The sequence below is a fragment of the Sitophilus oryzae genome, unplaced genomic scaffold (assembly GCF_002938485.1).
Source record: "Sitophilus oryzae breed Bouriz unplaced genomic scaffold, Soryzae_2.0 scaffold_2006_pilon_pilon, whole genome shotgun sequence".
NCBI classification, from domain to species: domain Eukaryota; kingdom Metazoa; phylum Arthropoda; class Insecta; order Coleoptera; family Curculionidae; genus Sitophilus; species Sitophilus oryzae.
Window position 1 is genome coordinate 5,421,848 of NW_022146732.1, and position 20,883 is coordinate 5,442,730.

The 20,883-nt window shown below is 30.9% G+C and overlaps 1 protein-coding gene across 2 annotated transcripts; it reads right to left on the minus strand.

Annotated features, from left to right (window-relative positions):
* Positions 1-234: 234 nt before the first annotated feature.
* On the minus strand, positions 235-20,534 carry LOC115883968 (putative homeodomain transcription factor). Of its 2 annotated transcripts, XM_030902391.1 has the most exons (16): positions 20,162-20,534; positions 17,677-17,822; positions 17,277-17,494; positions 16,126-16,301; positions 14,717-14,788; positions 12,178-12,302; positions 11,699-11,818; positions 11,467-11,639; positions 9,955-10,063; positions 9,747-9,881; positions 9,440-9,619; positions 7,452-7,608; positions 3,639-3,822; positions 3,338-3,478; positions 3,024-3,260; positions 235-1,817 (listed from the first exon to the last, which is right to left on the minus strand). In XM_030902391.1, the coding sequence occupies exons 1-16, from the start codon at positions 20,185-20,187 to the stop codon at positions 1,668-1,670; spliced, it is 2,349 nt and encodes a 782-aa protein (XP_030758251.1). In that variant the 5' UTR covers positions 20,188-20,534; the 3' UTR covers positions 235-1,667. The 2 variants fall into 2 exon arrangements, with proteins under 2 accessions (XP_030758251.1, XP_030758252.1); XM_030902392.1 differs by lacking the exon at positions 14,717-14,788 and having other exon boundaries at positions 1,515-1,817; positions 20,162-20,533.
* Positions 20,535-20,883: the final 349 nt, after the last annotated feature.

The following is a 20,883-nucleotide window of genomic DNA, read 5'->3' on the forward strand; positions in this document are numbered from 1 at the left end:
AACGGACCTAGAACCGGCGAAAAAGATCTGTCTAATGATTCTACCAACGAAAAAATAGGTTAAAAATCAACTTCAGTCGTCAAAGTTTACAGATATCTTATTCTGTAAGAATGAAGCAATGAAAACATTCTTACAGATATTAATATCTGTAAACTCTTCTTTACAGGTGATTTTTGTTATTTAGCTTGTTATAACTGCAACTTCAGTCGTCAAAGTTTACAGATACCTTATCCTTAAGAATGAAGCAATGAAAACATTCTTACAGATATTAATATCTGTAAACTTTTCTTTACAGGTAATTTTTGTTATTTAGCTTAGTATTATTTTTCTATACCACATTTCTATTTACATTTTTTTTTGTTATTCAGTATGCAGAATTGTATCCCCAAAATTGTGTGTTTTTACAATAAACAAATAATTTTTTCATTTGTGCGAACTTTTTGGCACACTCTGTACACGTATAAATAGAACTGTATAAACGTTCATAAAAATGTATTTATCTTTTTCACGACAGTCCTTTATATCCCTGTGCAACATTAACTTGACTTTCAGCAATAGTTCAAATGAACATATTTCTTTTAAAACGTATATGGGCATATTTTAGCTTTGATACGCTACTGACTATTGAAATTGTGATGTATGTACGTTGCTTGACCATTTATTTAAGTTTAAAGAAAACAAGATCATTAGTTATACATAAATACAACTATTAATAATGCTCATAAACTAAGATTCCTTTTATCCCTGTATAACATCAAGGCTCTCTAGATTAGTTCAAATGAACCTATATTTTTAAATATTTATAAACATATTTCAATCATGATACCCTATTAACTATTGAAAATGTGATGTATATACTGGATGTATCAATATCCTTGTCTTATTTGAACAAAATTGGAGGCTTTAAAAACCTTTCTTCGGAGTAAAGAACATTTTGAAAAATCAGTCTAACCTTTGCGAAAATTTAAAGCCGTGTTTCAACGGAGCAGGAGTGTTGCAATATACAGGGCTTGCCAAAAAGTTCGCAAGAAATGGAAAACATTCTTAATATAGATTAATAGATATACTGATGATTTTTTAAAAACCTATAACTTTTTTAAATATTTCTTGCACATTAAAAGACGATTTTGGTAATTTGCCACCATGACAGTTGTCACATGAGGTCAAAATTATATTTATTATAAAAATTATAAAAATTTCAGCAAACTATTTTTTAAAAACTCACTTTTTCCCATTTGCTGTGAACTTTTTGGCAGTCTGTACATTGTTTCCGATTATTTCTTAAATTTCAAGGAAAATAGATACCCAGTATAATAATAGTAACATTAAACATCGACTAGAACATTTAGTATGATTGTTTATCGCGTAAAACGAGTTGCTACACCGAGACTTATTTTGCAATATACAAGGTGTTTGAAATAACCAAGTATTACTGAAATACCTTCAGAAAATATAGATAAAATTCATACAATAATTTGGAAACAAAATATTTTATAGACAGTATAGAATTTTTTCTCAATCAGAATGTCAAAAACCTGATTTAAACTTGTTTATGATCATTATGATATTATTAATAATAACATTCAAAAATATATTTTAAAAAATTCGTTGTGCTTTTTTTCATATAAATTGAAATTATTAGAAAATACTGACAATGACTAAAAAGATTATTTCAATTTGATTTTGTGTAATTTCAGTTTAAACCCAAGCATTTCAGATAAAACGCCCGACAATGCTGATAAAATCACTAGTTTGGTGATGTTATACAGGATGGGATTAGCAGAAAGCCCCGATATTTTAAATGGGTTCTCCAATTCCTGAAAAGCAAGAAAATTGAAGTAAAATTACAGCTCAATAGTCCTTCAAAGACTATACCGGGTGCGTCTCAAAAGTGGCTCACCCCTATAACTTTTTGATTTTTACAGTTAAAAAAACGAGATTTGGTATGTTAGATTGACGTATTCAATTGTTTTTGGTCACTTCCTGTTTCACCGGAAATGACTACAACTTTTGATTTTTAAATTACACCCCCGGTATTTTTTTACTTTATTCGATAGAAAATATCACTCTGAATAGAATGACATATCATATGTCAACTTTTGACATTTTCGCATATGGTTTATTTGAAATTATAACTTGCGGTTCGTAACGAAAATTTGACTCGAAATACCAAGTGTGTGGTATCAAATTATTCGTAAAAAAATGCTTTTTCTAAATATGCTAATGAGCCACCCTCTTTAAATTTGAAAAAATTGAAATATAATTAAAAATACGATTAGAGCATTTTCTAACTGACCAGGACAAGACACTAAAAACATTAGACGATCAAATCTATTTTTCCAAGGCTCCTTGATTAAGAATTAGTGTTTTTAACATAGTCATGGCACTCTAGATTGAATTTTAAAATACGATTTTTTATTAAGCGAGAATGTCAAAAGTTAACATATGATATGTCATTCCATTCAGAATGTCATCTTCTATCGAATAAAGTAAAAAAATACCGAGGGTGCCATTTAAAAATCAGAAGTTGTAGTCATTTCCGGTGAAACAGGAAGTGGCCAAAAACAACTGAATACGTCAACCAATCCTAATTTGTGTCCATATACTAACATACCGAATCTCGTTTTTTTATCTGAAAAAATAAAAAAGTTATAGAGGTGAGCCACTTTTGAGACTCACCCGGTATAAACTCCCAATTATTCCGTTCTTATTTCCGTTTGTTGACTAATCGAAACGTTTCTCGAAACATTTCCCGAGATAGTTCCAATAACAATATAAAACAAACAACCAATCACGGCTTGTCTCGATCGATTTCGATCTGTGTCGCAGTTTGCGGCCGAGACAAGCAGCAACATAAGAAAAGCATTGACTTTACTTCTGAAAGTATTTCGAGAAATGCTTTGCGAAACGTTTCACAAAATATTTTCAAAAATATTTCGTGAAACATTTCGGGCATAGTGTAGAGGGTGTTTATAACTTTACGTCGATGTAAATAACCCTTTATAAAAAATGAAAAATATTACCTTCAGCAGATCGATTGCTAATTTTAACACGTTGTTTGCCACGTTGAGTTCGTCTTTCTTGTGCGGCTTCTGCTCGATCTGCAGATGCAAATTTATCTGCTCTGTAATCAAAACCGACAGATTTCGATATTTTTTATTAATTTTCGTTCCCAAAGTCATGAATCGGAGTAGCATAATGCCCAGACCCAGGCACCAAATCATGGCCTCCAAATAATATTGAGAAAACGACACTGTATCCTAAAACCAGCGTTTTTTTTAAAAATAAACACAGAAATATATTATTTTGTGACATTATTGGTAACAAAGAGGTGTACCTTTAGTAATTCGGCACATAAAAATGCCAAAAGCAACAAAGTGACTACAAATGCGCTGGATACAATTACGTCTACTGATCTTTGAGGTCCTCGTTTCTTCAGATATGATCTGACAGACAACCACGTCTTGATATTCCTAACCTATGAACAGAAATAGTATAAATACTAACCTTATTTGAATAAAAAGATTAAGTATGGGGGTAGTTTATGCTGCCGAAGTTTCCGGAATACAGTTTGGACCACCCTGTACCTATTCCCCTTTAGTTAGACGTCTTTGGTCTACACCACAGATTATACCAACCTTATTAAGCCTAAAATGCGGTATGTCGGACTTCCTGGCTCTCCTAGATGACGTCAAGTGCGAGAATAATTTTGCGTACAACACCCTCTGTTTAAAAGTGCGTTCAGCCACGGCCAACAAGAAGAACACTATGGAGGCTAAAACGAAACGTTGTAGCATTGAAACAACGATTATAGATCTTTCCCTGGAACATACAAATATACGTACTACAACACTCCAGGAATCATCTCATTTTTTTGCCGCACGAATTTTTGGATAAGTTTTGATATTATTCAGAGACCTAGATCATAAATATTTCGTAGATACTAGTATATTAAAATTATACTACGGTATATTAAAATTCTCTTTTTTAACAACTAACTACATTTTATTTTTTAAGAACAAGTGCAAGTGGTGTTCTTCGAAGAGACGAATCCGCGACAGAGGTACAGTAAACGCAAAACATTTTCCGATGCACGTCATCAATCATATCAAAATTGGCACTGAAGCCTATAAACCTGACTTTACCTGATTTTACTTTATAGAGCAAATTATTTATTATTAACCATAGACTTAAAATAAAATATAGACTGAGCATCTCATTCATAAATAGCTGGAACATGCGGTCAGACAATGTCTTGTTATTGTTGTGTTATTGTTTTAGGTTATAACGAGTGCGACACGAGCGATAGATAGGTTGTCTCTGTCGTAACGGTCGTTCCCTGACGACTCTGCCGAGAAACACAACACTGTCTTTCGTTTCTCAAGTACACCTGAACTCTCCGTATCATAGCCGGGTATTTTTTTTTATTTTAATGAAGCTATAATTAAATTAAAAATACATCATATTTAAACTTTTTTATTATATTTTATTAAGATTTAGGACAGGTTTTTTAAATAAAAGTTTAGAAAAAACGTCTTAGAGTCCAAAAAAGATAAAAATAATAAAATACACGTTAGAGAAGAAATTTTATAATCGAAATTACGTAATTTTTGAAATTAATAATAAATTATTAATTTTAGTCAAACATTTATAACCCCTAATATTAATCAAAACAGGATCTATTCCACAGATATAATAGAATCGGCGACAGGGAGAGAAAAAAAATATGATTGTTGTAAATTTTTTTCTGGTTAAGTGATGTCTTATGTAAATTAGAGAAAACATAAATCTGTTCCATTAAAGCAAGGAAGGTGATAGGAAGTGGATAAAAATGAAAACTACATTTATTTAACTCGGTACTGTCTTTATTATACCGGGTGCGTCCCAAAAAGTGGCTCATCCCCATAATTTTTTATATTTTCAAATAAAAAACAAGATTTAGTATGTTAGTATATGACATAAATTAGGATTGATTGACGCATTCAATTGTTTTTGGTCACTTCCTGTTTGGAAATGACTATAACTTTTAATTTTTAAACGGCACCCTCGGTATATTTCTACTTTATTCGATAGAAAATGACACTCTGAATAGAATGACATATCATATGTCAACTTTTGACATTGTCGCTTAAAAACAAATCCTATTTTAAATTTCAATCCAGGGTGCCATGGTGTTGTTAAAAACACTAATTTTAATCAGCCTTGGAAAAATAGTTTTGATCGTCTAATGGGTTTCGTGTCTTGTCTAGGTCAATGTCAAAAGTTGACATATGATATGTCATTCTATTCAGAGTGTCATTTTTTATCGAATAAAGTAACAATATACCGAGGGTGCCTTTAAAAATCAAAAGTTGTAGTCATTTCGGTAAAACAGGAAGAGACCAAAAACAATTGAATACGTCCAATAAATCCTAATTTATGTCATATACCTACTAACATACAAATCTGTTTTTTTTATCTGAAAAAATAAAAAAGTTATAGGGGTGAGCCACTTTTGAGACGACCCGGTATATTAAAAAATATTGTTTCATAATGTAATATCATTTTAAAATTCTTGTATGTTATTTTAGATTTTGAAGATAATTTTAGAATAAACCGGAATATATTTTTAATAAAAACATTATTAATTATTAACAGGGTTATAATTATGATTTTGTTACAATGTAAGTAAGTAAATAATGTAATGTAAGAGAAAAAATTCAGATTTTACATTTTACTAAAATATTATCTAAATAAGCGCCTTTCTACAACAACGCCACTGACTCCTAATGGGTAAATTGAGAGTTGCCTGCCGGTCAAAAGTCGTTTCAAGACTTAAATGGATTATTTAAGCCAAATTTCTTGCAAATTTGGCACTGGCGAACCATATTTTATAGTTCTTGAACAGAAAAAGTCAATAAAATAAACACTTAAGGACTACAAGCTAAGAAAATGCGTTAATACAGCCGGGGAGATAGCGGCAACAAAGCTTTACCGCACATGTCCGACACGTACTACAAGGTAATAAATGAATGAATAGGCTCCCTCGCCTCTAATCGGTGTTGTCATATTGTAAAGAACTTATCCTTTTTAAACAGTATCCGACTTATAATTTAGTAGTATAAGGACTATTTAATACATCTATAGAATATTAAAACCTACTTTATTAATCTGTAGTATTAATATCTCAATATATGTGTATAACAAGAAAAAAATATTGATAATATTAAAGACGTGACAACATAGGCTGGATGAGGAAGGCTCGGTCAACTGTACCCAGAAGTAAACATGTGTACAAAAAAGAATGTTTGTCCGCGTTGAGATGTAAATAGTGTAGTCTATATTTTATTTTAAGTCTATGATTGTAACAGATATTTTATTTAGATTAAAGCTGCAAAAATTAATTTAAACCGAATTTTATTATCGTTATGTTGGTCACATTGCGCCGTGTTCAGCAACGTTGTCGTTTATTATTTGAAAATTATCATAATGTCAGTCGTTATTTTGTATAATATCGTGTTGTTGTTGAACCTTTGTGAGTAATTATCGTTTTTTGCCTATTTTCATAATATTTTTTTAAAAATTGTTCTTTTAAGCAGAAACAGTTCTTTTAAGAACTTAATTTTTGAGTTTCTGTATTGTATTATTTCTTAAACTTGTGTGTTGAAAATATGGCCAAGCATTTAAGCAGTCAACGCAAAGAGCTTGTAGCTTCCCTGAAAAACTATTTTGAACAAGAACGTAGCAATAAAAGTGCTTTATTAACCTTAATTGCAGTCAGAGAAGTAAGTTTGATTGGTAAGCACATTATACAATTTTCAAAGTTATTTCTACGTTAGTTTTTAGTAAATTCTGTTATGATTAGTTTGTGAATTAATGGCACCCTCTTACTTGTTATTACCACTTCTGATGTTTAAGTTGTACATCAATAAATAAATAAATAGTCCATAATAACGCTTAGAATAATCTTCACAATGAACTAGTTTTTGCCAATATGTAATAAGTAAAATAAGCTATAAAACAAATAAATCAATTAATTACTAAAATATTAATTAATAAATTAAAAATAAAACCTAAAAATCTTATATATAATATAAAAAAATTATATAATAAATATATTGTTTCCCAATTTTACATTAAGATTCATTCCATAAATCCATCACAATCTGGCAGCGCTGTCGCCATCGCTTGTCACTCAAAAGTGATCGCATGCATCTGAAATTGTTTTGCGATTACCGTTTAGACATTTTTTACTTAATCTTTGTATTAAGAGGTTGATATGATTCTTTAAAAGACTTCTTCTTCTTCTTCGCTAAATTTAGGAGGAACAACAAAGAATCAAAGACGCATAATCAAAGATTGTATTTTTATGAACTGACATCAGAATTGGGATAATATTATGATCTAGGTTACAAAAAATAAAACGCCACAAGTGGTGCAATGATGGTGGTAAATCAAACGGTGCGACTTACCATGGTGATGTGCCTAGAGTGAGATCGGTAAGTTCTAGGAGTTTTTTCGGGAATTCATCCACAACCACATGCACCGCTGCCAATGGAGAACCTGTTACTATAAGATGGTGGGTTTCGTTTTTGCAGGCTTCCCATATGTTTTTAACATCATTGTTGCCTATAAAAATGACTTATAATTGAAGAAAAATATCAAAAATTATATGTAAAAAAGATATATTGTAATCCACAAAACATTTTCCGAAGCACGTCATCAATCATATCGACATTGATCTATAAACCTGACTAAATGAAATTTTGGCAAAAATGTTTAAATTTGTTGTATAATTTAAGATACCAAGCAGCTCGTCATTTGACTTTATAGAGCAAATGATTGTAAAAGACATTTTATTTAGATTAAAGCTGCAAAAATTAGTTGAAACCGAATTTTATTATCGCTATGTTGGTCGCATTGCGCCGTTTTCAGCAAGGTTGTCATTTATTATTTGACAATGATCCTAATATCAGTCATTATTTTGTATAATATCGTGTTGTTCTTGAATCTTTGTGAGTAATGCTCGTTTTTTTTGCCTATTTTAATAGTCTTTTTTAAAAATTATACTTTAAAAGCACAAATAGTTCATTTAAAAGTTATTTCTACGTTAGTTTTTATTAAATTCTGTGATTATTAGTTTGTGCATTAATGGCACCCTCTTACTTGTTATTACCACTTCTGATGTTTAAGTTGTACATCAATAAATAAATAAATAGTCCATAATAACGCTTAGAATAATCTTCATAATGGACTAGTTTTTGCCAATATGTAATAAGTAAAATAAGCTATAAAACAAATAAATCAATTAATTACTAAAATATTAATTAATAAATTAAAAATAAAACCTAAAAATCTTATATATAATATAAAAAAATGATATAATAAATATATTGTTTCCCAATTTTACATTAAGATTCATTCCATAAATCCATCACAATCTGGCAGCGCTGTCGCCATCGCTTGTCACTCAAAAGTGATCGCATGCATCTGAAATTGTTTTGCGATTACCGTTTAGACATTTTTTAGTTAATCTTTGTATTAAGAGGTTGATATGCTTCTTTAAAAGACTTCTTCTTCTTCTTCGCTAAATTTAGGAGGAACAACAAAGAATCAAAGACGCATAATCAAAGATTGTATTTTTATGAACTGACATCAGAATTGGGATAATATTATGATCTAGGTTACAAAAAATAAAACGCCATTAATAGCACCCTCTTACTTGGTATTACCACTTATCGCGTTGTAAGATGTGCATCAATAAATAAATAAATAACCCATAATAATGCTTAGAATAATCTTCATAATGGACTAGTTTTTGCCAATATGTAATAAGTAAAATAAGCTATAAAACAAATAGATCAATTAATTACTAAAATATTAGTTATTAAATTAAAATAAATTGGCGCCGGGAGGCACGTATAGCCGCCCATACTAAAATATGTTAATATCTCGAAAACTGCGACTTTGACTGATTTTGATGTTATTACAAATTTTGTTGGAAATATTATTCCTAATCTTAATTTGAAAACCGCGTTTCGCTAGCTACTGTAATTTTGGAGTTATGATTTTTTAAAATGTTTAACCCCCTCCCATACCCCCTTACCAACCCCCCACCCCCACCAAAAACTAATGGCCAGACTCCCGGGTGCCACGGTATTTTTGTGCCAAATTTGGTTAAAATCGGTTCACCGGTTTTTGAGTTATCGTGTTACAGACGGACGGACAGACGGACAGACAGACACCATGAAAATATTTTGTATTTAGGTCACCATGTCGCCATGGCTTGTCACTCAAAGTTGATCACGTGCATCGGAAATTGTTTTGCGAAAATATTTTGGATACATACTACAAGGGTATACAAAATAAATTTATATAAATGACACACCCTATATCTTATTACTATTTCTTTATATATTTGAATTTTCCAAAAACATACCAATAGACTAAATGATCGTACCTTCAGTCAAACGACACATTAAAGGTGTCAAAGACAGCACAGCAGCAAGGACAACACCGGCATAGAAATAGTCGTGTGTAGATGGCATTGCCTCCACCCTGGAGATTATGATTGAGCTTATGTCAAGCATTGACAGGTCGGCTTTCTTTATTTCATCCTGTTTGTATATTGTACAACTAGCTATAAAAATAACAAACGTTCAGTTATTTTAATAATAATAAAATTGCAACAAAGAACCAACCACAGACTCACAGTACTATTTAATAATAAATTTGTACTTATTGCAAAACTTAAAAGAAATAAGTACCTTTAACAGTAGGTGGTGTAAGAAGAGCATTGGCATCCCCGTCCAAAACAAAACAATCAGAACACCTATCGGGTGGTGCAGCATCAGAAACATCGTCCAAATCACTGCTACAGTCTTCACTGTTAGTTGTAACACCTAAAAAAGTCATGAAGATTTTTTTCATAGATTTTTTTCTTAGATTCCCTAATAAAAAAAATCAAGTACGGACCTGCTGTCCAGTCTCTTGGTGACGAAAGCGCTTCGTTCTCAGTGTCACAAGTGCTGTCCAGGGCCGAAGTAACGTTTATCGTTGGCAGCACTGAATTTCGACGTTTGGACTACAAATAATTGTCAATTTTAGTATTTTTTCCAGAGAATTACCTAACTAAAGTCCCTAGATAATATAGTGTACCACACTTTGAAAAAAAAGATTAAGAAATTAAATACCGATTTATCAGTGCCGTTCTAATTTTATTCAAAACGTGTAAAAATATCATGTAGGGTAGACTCAATAATTTGTTGTTTTTATTTCACGTTGTCAATTAATGTTGGTAGTTATTAAAATTGTTATAAAAACATAAAATTCTAATAAAAATAGATAAGTTATAATAATTATTTATTAAGACAAACATCCGATACGCTACTGAAACAGGTAAGTCAAATTTACTATCTAAATTCTTTGACATCTAATCTGGCAATTCTCTGAAATAGGACATGCATATTATCGACGCTTTATCGAAAAAATTAAGCTCTGCCTGTTTTGCATTAAGATCTGTTTCTAAGGAGCTTAACTTGTCAGTGGCTAGAACTATTTATTATGCACTTTTTGAGTCGCACCTCAGATATGCCCTTCCATTCTGGGGTACGTGTTGTGCGACTCCACTTAACCTCATTTTCAAGCTCCAGAAGAGAGCTGTTCGATATTCACTGGGACTAAACAGCAGAACTCATTGCCAGGAGTTTTTTTAAAAATTAGAAATATTAACTCTTCCTTCCTTATTTATATTTGTATCATTTGTAAGCATGTATCAGCTTCTCAAGAAAGACCATCTCACACTTATCCACTCAGGAACGCGGAGCAAGATTTTTATCTACCTACCCCACGCTCAGAGTTAGTTAAAAGTTCAATATTATACAACTCAAAAAAAAATGCACAATCACCTGCTATTTAAAATCAAATCCATAACAGCATTTTCTTCATTTCGCAAAGCATTGAAATCTTATTTACTAGACAAGGCTTTCTACGCCGTAAATGACTTATATTTTGATAATCGAATTTGATCTTGACCTAACCTAACCTAACCAACTGGTTTAATGTTTGCTATTACTATATTTACCAATGACATCGAGGTAAATGTATCTCGAGGTCATTGATATTTAGTATAAAGATATATAATACCAAAAAATATTTTTGAATCTTATTTTTATTTTTTTGTTCTTTGACATTGTAAACATTTATAAATATTTATTTTAAACAATAAGACTGGCAATGCTATTTGTATAATGTTTTGTATTCTCTTTTGTTTGTTTACTATTTTGTTTACTTTACCTTTCTCTACAAATTGTAAAATTTTTTGACGTCATGGATAGCATTATACTCCTTTCTTAATCTTTCTATTTAAAGGAGAATACGCGTCCTTGTATTCTTTAGTGAATGATTTAGAGGCAACAAAAAACAACCAAAACACTTTTATCAATGCTGATGAATGTTGACACTTATATTTGACTGACATAAACTTACCAAAGGCTGTTTTTTAAACTTGCCGAACAAAGCTTCACCTTCGCTCTCTGAATCCGTTGAACAAACCGGTTCAGAGACAGTGTCTTTCAATTGTTGTACCCAGTTTTCGCATTTGTTGCAAGAATGGCAATTTTCAGAGTTTTCTTCACTGTTCAAATCTTGATCTTGACTACCTTAATTTCACGTAAAGTTTACAAATAATAATAACACTTTTGATAAACTCTATCCCTACCTCTTTTACAATGTCTACAACTGCTATCTGATTCTACAGGATTTTCGTGTTTTAGCGGCAAAATTTGGGAATCTACAGCTTCAATTTTATCCTCATTTTCAGAAAGATTCGCTTTTTCAACTGTAACAGAAAATATACAGCGAAATAACAAAAATAACCTGTAAAGCAAAGTTTACAGATATCAATATCTGTAAGATGATTTCATTGCTTGATTCTTACAGAATATGATATCTGCAAACTTTGACGAGTGAGGTTGGTTTTTTTTACCAATTTTCAACGTTTACAGAAATTAATATCTGTAAGATGTTTTCATTGCTTGATTCTTACAGAATATGATATCTGTAAACTTTGACGAGTGAGGTTGGTTTTTTACCTATTTTCAACGTTTACAGAAATTAATATCTGTAAGATGTTTTCATTGCTTGATTCTTACAGAATATGATATCTGTAAACTTTGACGAGTGAGGTTGTTTTTTTACCTATTTTTTCGTTGGTAGAATCATCAGCAAGGTCTTCTTCGCTGGTTCTAGATCCATTTCCGGTAAAACTTTCGAAACCGTCATCGTCGACGTTTTGGCTTTTAAACCAAGGTCTGATGGTTAATCTAAAACAGCGGTCGTATCTTAGCAGTTATCAATTATAAAGTTTTTTTAAGTTGTTTGAAGATAAATCGTCAGAGTGCAATACAACCTCTCTAATCGGAACATAGAGACTGTAAGAACAACTGTTAAAAAAATCTTAAAACAAATAAGCTATTATTAGTGAAAATATGAATAACTTTTTCAGCCAATTGATGTTTGCCCGGATTTTTATTATCATAAAATATGACAAAATTCAAACAAGTTCCAAAATGTGATAGCTGTTGATTCTACCTTTTAAATGAACTTTGAATCATCAAAAAATATTAAATTTTAGGCGAGTTATTAAACAATTTGTCCTATCAATCGATGATACACTTATGAAATCTATCTCCGGAGCGTTAAGACTTCAAGGCAGAATATCTCGAAAACTATTAATTCTACGTAAAAAATTATAAGGACCATTTTTGTAGGTAATCACCTAACCTTCATTTTTTTATTTCAAGAAAAATTCTGTAAATTGCATATTTTGGCAGATAATTGCAAAAAACTGAGAGAACGTGTTACAATTTTTTCCCTATAAGTACTCCCCAAAAGATACACAATCCGCCTAAAAAGTCAACGTCGACGAATTACACCGAGACTTGGGTGAGACTTAGGTTTTTTCGTGCCCTTATTTACTGGACTATATTATATAAACGTAGGTTTTGAGCAATATAATACAATATGTCAAAATAGGTCGTCACAATTTAGCTGTTCCTATTAAAAAGATTGCATTGTATACGTGAGAGAACATAGAGATGCTATATTTACATTCTATACAGAACAGTTTGTTATTTACAGATAAGAATGAATTTTAGAATGATCTATTATTTTTTTTAGGTTGTAGTTTTTATCAAATTGTCAATTAAAAATTACATTTTCTGAGTAAAGCAACGATAGCAATCTGCTGATATAAAAGATATTTAACAACAAAATCTATTGTTCGCAATTTTGAAATAACATTATTTATTATCGACAATTTTTCCACGAATGTACATTAACTGAGTTTTTATCAGACATTATCACGAAGTCTCGCACAGCTAAGTACTTGATTAAGTCACATAAGCAATTGAACACCTTTATTATTTATAAAATAGTTTTATAAATTTTCCGCAAACGCAGGTTAAGAAATAATAAACTGGTGGAATATTTACAAAATAAATCAAAAAATGGTATTCTACAACTTTATCATTATTTTTTTTTGGAACACCCTGTATACAATAAAAAAATTTAGGATACCAAGACCAAGCAATGTTTATATAAAACTTTCTTTCATATCTTTGTCAACTCTGTAGGCATTTATTTGAGACATGTAGTTGCAAAACCTTGAAATAAAAAGGTTAAATAAGACCATATCAAAAATTTAGGTCGCGCACGATGGGGACCAAAAATGGCCGACTTAAATTCCGGTTTATCAGTGCCGTTCTAATTTTATTCAAAACGTGTAAAAATATGATGTAGGGTAGACTCAATAATTTGTTGTTTTATTTTACGTTGTCAATAAATGTTGGTAGTTATTAAAATTGTTATAAAAATATATAGTTCTAATAAAAATAGATAACTTATAATAATTATTTATTAAAACAAACATCCGATACGCTACTGAAGCAGATAAGTCAAAATGACGTATCTAAATTCTTTGACATCTAATCTTTGACAAGTAGTAAATAAAAGCAAAAATGCAAGAAAAAATATATAATTAGTTAATTTTAAGTGAATTTCATAAATGATCGGTTTACTACACGTATGTATATTATGTAGTCACATATTAGCGATTAGTTATTCCATTATTTCCCCCGATTTTTGACCGAGATCTAGCGCACGCTACACGACCAACTATTTTACAGTTTTTTTCGATAAATCGCAATAGTGTCATTGTTAATTTAAGTTCTGCCACAAAAAATGTTCTTCTAGATTTACTACCTCTAAACAACTACCACTTGTAGCATAAATAATAAATAACATAAAATAACCTCAGTAAAGACAAACAAATCCACAAAATTTCAAATCAAATTCAAGTGTGTCAAATAAATCGTCAAACAGAACTGTCAAGGATCCCCACCCTAGGTCCCCACCTCCTTTTAACATGCATGAATACATAGACAGCATTATACTCCTTCCTTAATATTTTTGTTCAAAGGAAAATGCAAACAAAAATATAGAAAATAAATGGCAACAACTGTCAACCTGGACGACCGATAGACTGAACGTAAATTTTAGAATTTTTAAAATTCTTCTGCAAGCATCTCTATATTTTCATCTTTTACAATAACAAATTTCTATTTGCTACCAAAAAAAATCAATAAAAAATCAACAGTTGCGATGTTGTTCGACGTAAAAAAAATCGAACAAAACAAAACAAAATACAAACCCCATGATGCAACAAGAAAAATCTTACCTGTATTTGCGTCTAATGAGATATGAATTAAATTTGATGTTAAATGGACTACTGCTCTTTATTCTTGAAAACCTAAAAAAAGTTTTCTGGCTAAGTTAGCTGAAGCAACGTGGGTGAAACATGCATCAAAAATGGAGTTTTTTTTGGCTAAAAAGCGTATTGTGAATGGTCCGATGTTAAACAAACGTTAATGTTGAGTAAGGCTGTGATAATGACATAAGTTGCAAAATTTAAAGCACGGTGTGTTAAATTACTAGATTTGAACGTACATAATTTTGGTTTCATTTTAATAAATCAAACCAAAGTTAAAGCTTCATCTTGAGAAAAAAAGGTTTAAATTTTATGATTCTTTTAGTAATTTTACTTATTTCAAAAAACTCGAAATGTTTTACGAAATATTTCTGGAAATATTTCGTAAAATATTTCGCGAAGCATTTGAAATAAGAAGAAATTTGTATAGCCTGAAAACCAAATTTAGTGATTACCACAGCCACTGTGCCATAACGAGGAGCCATGTGGCTATCTATTTCAAAAATTAAGTTATTTAAATGTCATATAATAATGGCTGTAACTGTCATGGTATTGAACGATTAAAAAATTATCATAAATCATTTTTTTCAAATGGAAACCCACTTTTTTCATTTCACTAGTGAAAAGTTACTTTAAGTTAGTGTTAAGTTCAAAGTTAGTACTTTTTGAGTATACATGTTCCTATACCTAAAATAAATCGTTTTTAAGTTATTTAAAATTTAGTTTCAAAACGTATATTTTTCTTGATTTTATCTAGCTTCCTTTGACATTGAAAATGATATCAACATAACCAGATGTGATTAAAGAAATATCGTTGTAACAACAGATATTTTAGAAATGTCTACGTTTGCTTATTTCGTTCAGATTTAAGAAAAAAAGTCCTTTGACTCGGGCTTAGAACGACGTAGAAGTAGTTCGAGACAACAAGAAATTGAACGAGACAACAGGAGCCAACCGAAACTCTCCCAAATAAACTCCCCTTTATGAGTTTAGGAAATAAAAATACGCCGAGACAAAGTTAGAGGAGGAAACACGGAATAACCCTCTTTACTATGCATCCTTGACTTACTTCGGTTTTTTTCGCAGTGTAGTAATTGTTTAACGTACCAATTCCACGTGTAAAACAAAAAAAAACACGTAAAACGCAGGAAAAAAAGTAAAATGTTTTTGGAATAAGTAAAATTAAAAAAAACAAGTATAATATATACTAAAACTATTTTTTTTTTCAAGAAGAGACTTAGATTTGGGGTTCACTAAACAGCGGTTAAAATGTGGTAACCGGCATTCAAAATAACGGCCCTAAATATTTTAATTAAGCGTATTATTGTTAGCATACAATTCCCCAAGTAAAAATATCAATTAATATACTTGCAACTAACTTTTTTGATCTGCTCTCTGGTTTAAGATTTTCGATATCATCGGCAAACTGTAGCTTCTTCCTTGGTCTCCTTGGATTATCTTTCTTATCGGGTATAGTGGACACTATCTGAGAGTGTATCAGACTCAGCAACCATCCCATTAGTATAGGTATGACAATTTCCATACAGGAAACAATCTAATTCGTTGTGAAAAATAAATAAAACTATATTCACTTAATCAAAAATGTTCAAAGTTCTCTCAAAGGTCATACTAGAGAAATAGAAGTAGGGAAAATGTGAGTGAGTAACATATAGTATTATTTTATTGGATTTGATAAACGGATACTACTAAATAATGGAAGAAGAAGTTCCGAAGCTAGTAAAAGAGTAAAATATAAGTTCAAGAGCGTTTTTTTTTTATTTTTATGATCAGAAACTAGCTAAATTAGAGACAGAGGACGCTACTTTTAATAAAATTTTTCGCTTGTAAGTATCTGACAGATAAAAATAATTAAAACGAAAAGAATACGCTATGTTCTAATGTATAGAATGTTCAGCCATCGTTCAACGTCACGTCACGTCATATATTGTCTATCTCTCTCAATCACTCAGATGAAAGAGATTGGTGACGTCAATACAGCATTTCGTAAATTACTGCATATTCTTTTTTAGTAATTGTCATTGTCATTTGATTTGGGGTTATAATTTTATTGAGGGACATCGATCAATGTCAAAATTAAAATTTTATTGTTGCTGTGAAATAAAATCAATTTTTTCAATTCAAAATCAAAATGAACAAGAGCTCATTGCTAAGCTTATAAATTATTTTTCTTTGTGCACGTTCAGGGATGATCAGAGGCTGAGTGGCTGAGTAAGCGACTTCCCTAAACGGTCTGTTTTTACATGGTTTTCACACACAAAAACAGTCAGCCGCTGAGCAAAATACTCAGCGAACGGTCAGCCGCGGTGTTCCCTGAACGCGCACAATATGAACTGATCTCAGACACACCCTAAAATTCATATTTGTCAAATAATGACGACGTAACGGTGAACGATGCCTAAACAGTCTATACAATTAAAATACCAGCAAAAATACGATTTTGTCATTGTCAAATTCGATGTCGCGGTGCTCTTTTTCCCTACCTCTCTCTATATCTTTGGATCATACTGACCTCTGTAGAGCTGTCGCAGTATCTCGAAGTATATATATAGTACGCGGCTATATTCTCTAACTGAACTAAGTATAGAAATAGGGTGAAGGCGAAGAAACCGGAGGACGTCTGACGAATCCACCATTTGGCGTAAAACGGCATAAGTAGGCAGCGCAACGTTGCCATTCTGGTAACTTTAAAAAAGCCATGTTGGGGTTTGGCCTTGGTAAAAGACGATCCTGCAAACAACGTTAGCCAAAATTTATTAATTTTTTTTAAATGATTCTTTATTTTTTAGTTTAATTTGGTTTACTGTTTTTTTTTGTCTAGAAATTATTATTAGCCCCCATAAACCAGAAGATTTGGCCTGCGGATAAAATATTTGCATTTGTGGGTCATACCAAGTCTGTGGAGTTATTACCTCTCACTAAATCCAAATCAATTAAGTCAGTGTTGGGTTTGGCGCTTCTCATTTGCACATGGGTCAGGCCATAGTGCCTCTGTTCTCTCTGTTCTATCTTTGTTTCCCATAACTGTTTATCATAAGTTCCAATTTTCCGTTGATACCTTTAAAATAAGTGGTCAAAGTAACATAGCAATAATCTAAAATCTTTGACTGATCAATAAATATACCGGGTGTTTCTCTAAAATGGCGCATCCCTATATATTTTTTTTAATTTTTTCAGATAAAAAAACGAGATTTAGTATGATAATGATAAATTAGGATTGATTAACGTATTCAATTGTTTTCGGTCACTTCCTGTTTCACCGGAAATGATTACAACTTTTGATTTTTAAACGACATTCCCGGTTTATTCAGTAGAAAATGATACTCTGAATAGAATGAGATATCATATGCCAACTCATGATATTTTCGCTTATAAAATCGTATTTTAAATTTTAATCTAAAGTGCCATAGGTGTGTTAAAAATACTAATTTTTAATCAAGGAGCATTGAAAAAATAGATCTGATAGTATAATGTTTTTCGTGTCTTGTCATAGCTGGTTAAAAGATGCCCAAATCATATTTTTAATCATATCTCAATTTTTTCAAATGGAAGGAGGGTGGCTCGTGAGCATATTTGGAAAAAGCATTTTTTTGCGAATAATTTGATACCACACACTTGGTATTTCGAGTGAAATTGTCATACATAATAAACCATTAGCGAAAATGTCACAAGTTGACATATGATATATCACAGTAGTCATTTCCGGTGAAACACGAAGTAGTATAAAACTTTGCCATGGAATAAAAAATCAAAAGCAAATAGGGAAGCAGTCGTTAAAAAGATTAATAACTTAGAAAGTTCTTAAAAAAAATAGACAGTGTCTTAAAAAGCAATAATTTAGCGTAAAACTGCACAGTTAAACTACGCAAACTGGCCTGCACAGTCCGCCTGTAAAACATTACGTGTAGACAGGGGTTTGGCAGAAAAAATAACATATCTAAAAATAAATTATCAAAATGACTAATTTTTTCAAATTTATTTCTTTACTGATTTTTTTCAGAAAAATATTTATTGGTCATTCATGATTCAGTCAAAAAATTCCATTTTTATTCGCTTCAATCAAGACTAGGTGAACTTTGTAATGATAATATCAATATTTATTCTACACTTTGTAGGAAAAAAATACTTAAAAAAGACAACCTTGAATAAATTTAAATATTTAGATATCTGGGATTTGAATTTGGTATAAAACTGTGCTAATATGGTAATTTTACATAAAAATTACTCTCAATGTTAATAAAATATGGAACAATATGGGAACAATAGAGTATAGAAAATTATTTGCTTTAGAGAAACTGTTTTAACTTATAAGTGAGATATTTATTTAGGTAAAAGATGGGGATACATTATTCATTTCCAATTATTGCCAAATCAACTTTACATTAATTTATATTTATACTAGTTGAAGCCTGGCGCATCCGCTACGACATCAGGAAAAAAATACTTTTTATTTTTTTTTTAATTGAATGAAAAACAAAAAATCAAGCGACGACAGTTTTTAGAAGAGCCAATTAGCTATTTTTTAATAAAAAAGCAACTTTCTAGAGCAAGTCCTTACTTCCAGTTGGCTTGGAAACAATCAATGACATTACCCATATAATTTTACATATAAAATGACATCGATCTTCATTTCATAGCCATCGCTGACGCCGCTTTTTTTTCAATCGTATTGTACAAGTTGTATTTACTTTTACAGTACTATTATTTTTATTTATTAAAATTTTCTATCTGACTGATGATGACTCTAGGATTATAGTTGAGGGTTGGAACCTTTGGTGTTACAACAGCAAAATAAAGCACTACAATTCATCACAATACAGCAAAACATTTTACTTTTGCACTAGACGCGCGGTTCGCTAACGATGTTAGCATCATCAGCATTTAATCATCTGCTGATGATGCGAAGCGCGCGTCAAGTGCAAAAGTGTTTTGGTGTATTGTGGTGAATTAGTGTTTTATTTTACTGACTCTAGAAGACAGATATTTATAATTACTCCTAAATATATAATTTATCAGGGTAATTTACTGTTGTTTATTTACTTATTTAGATCAGATATTTACTTAGCTGAATATAAGCAAACAGCAGAATATAATTATGTTGCAATATAAGAGTACTAAAAATCTTTTGTTGTATTTTTAGACACTGTTACTTAGGTTTACACACATATCTATTTATTAAATTTTACTTAAACAATAACCAACCAGCAGAAAAAGGAAACATATGTGTGTATTCCAATGTCATAGGTACTATAAACTATAAATAAAATATTTTAAAAATATTTACAATACAGTAAATGCAAAAATAAACAACTTGGGAGGTCTTCAAGAGCAATTATAATTAATAAATAACTAAATGGTAATAAAATATTCATACTAAGGTTCAATTAGAATACTTACCAAATAAATATTTCTTCAATACCCATTTATTGTTAGCGCACAAGGGACTATACATACCAAGCCTCATAAAAACGAGTCCAAATCCTAAACCAAACTGAAACTGTTACAAACTCTCGCGACTTTCTAAACAATTACCAACAAAAAGTTATTAGTCTACTGATTATTTTCCTCAAATAGAGCTGGAATTTATTACGACATATCACGTTCTCTCATCGTTTCGATCGTATTGATATTGGAATTATTGAGGTTTTAAAATATGCATTAATAACTAATAATTCATTGTTTCTGTTTCATCTCACTGTAGCAATTCAATTATTTAAATTACATGAATTTTTTAAATGTTAAAGTGACAACCTTCACAGCTGATTTTGACAAAAGACATACTTTGGGTGCGTTCAAAAACTCGAGAAAATTATAATCTGTACCATTTATATATGACTTGTGTATTTGGGCACGATTTTAAAAAGAAAATTTGTAGAACTTAACCTGTGAACTTAACCAAACTTTTGAGTTGCTAGGATATTATTTTGACGTCCAGAAAATATTAAATTATATCGTATTTTTGAGATTATTTAGTGAGTATAGTTTATATAATTGTAGCAAAACTCGAGTATAACTGTGCTATTTTCTAGAAATGGGTACGTGGCAATTGGAAATTGCCAAAATGGCTATGTACGTGACTTTCCCCGTCGCTATGTTTCATTACTTTAATCAACCAGCTT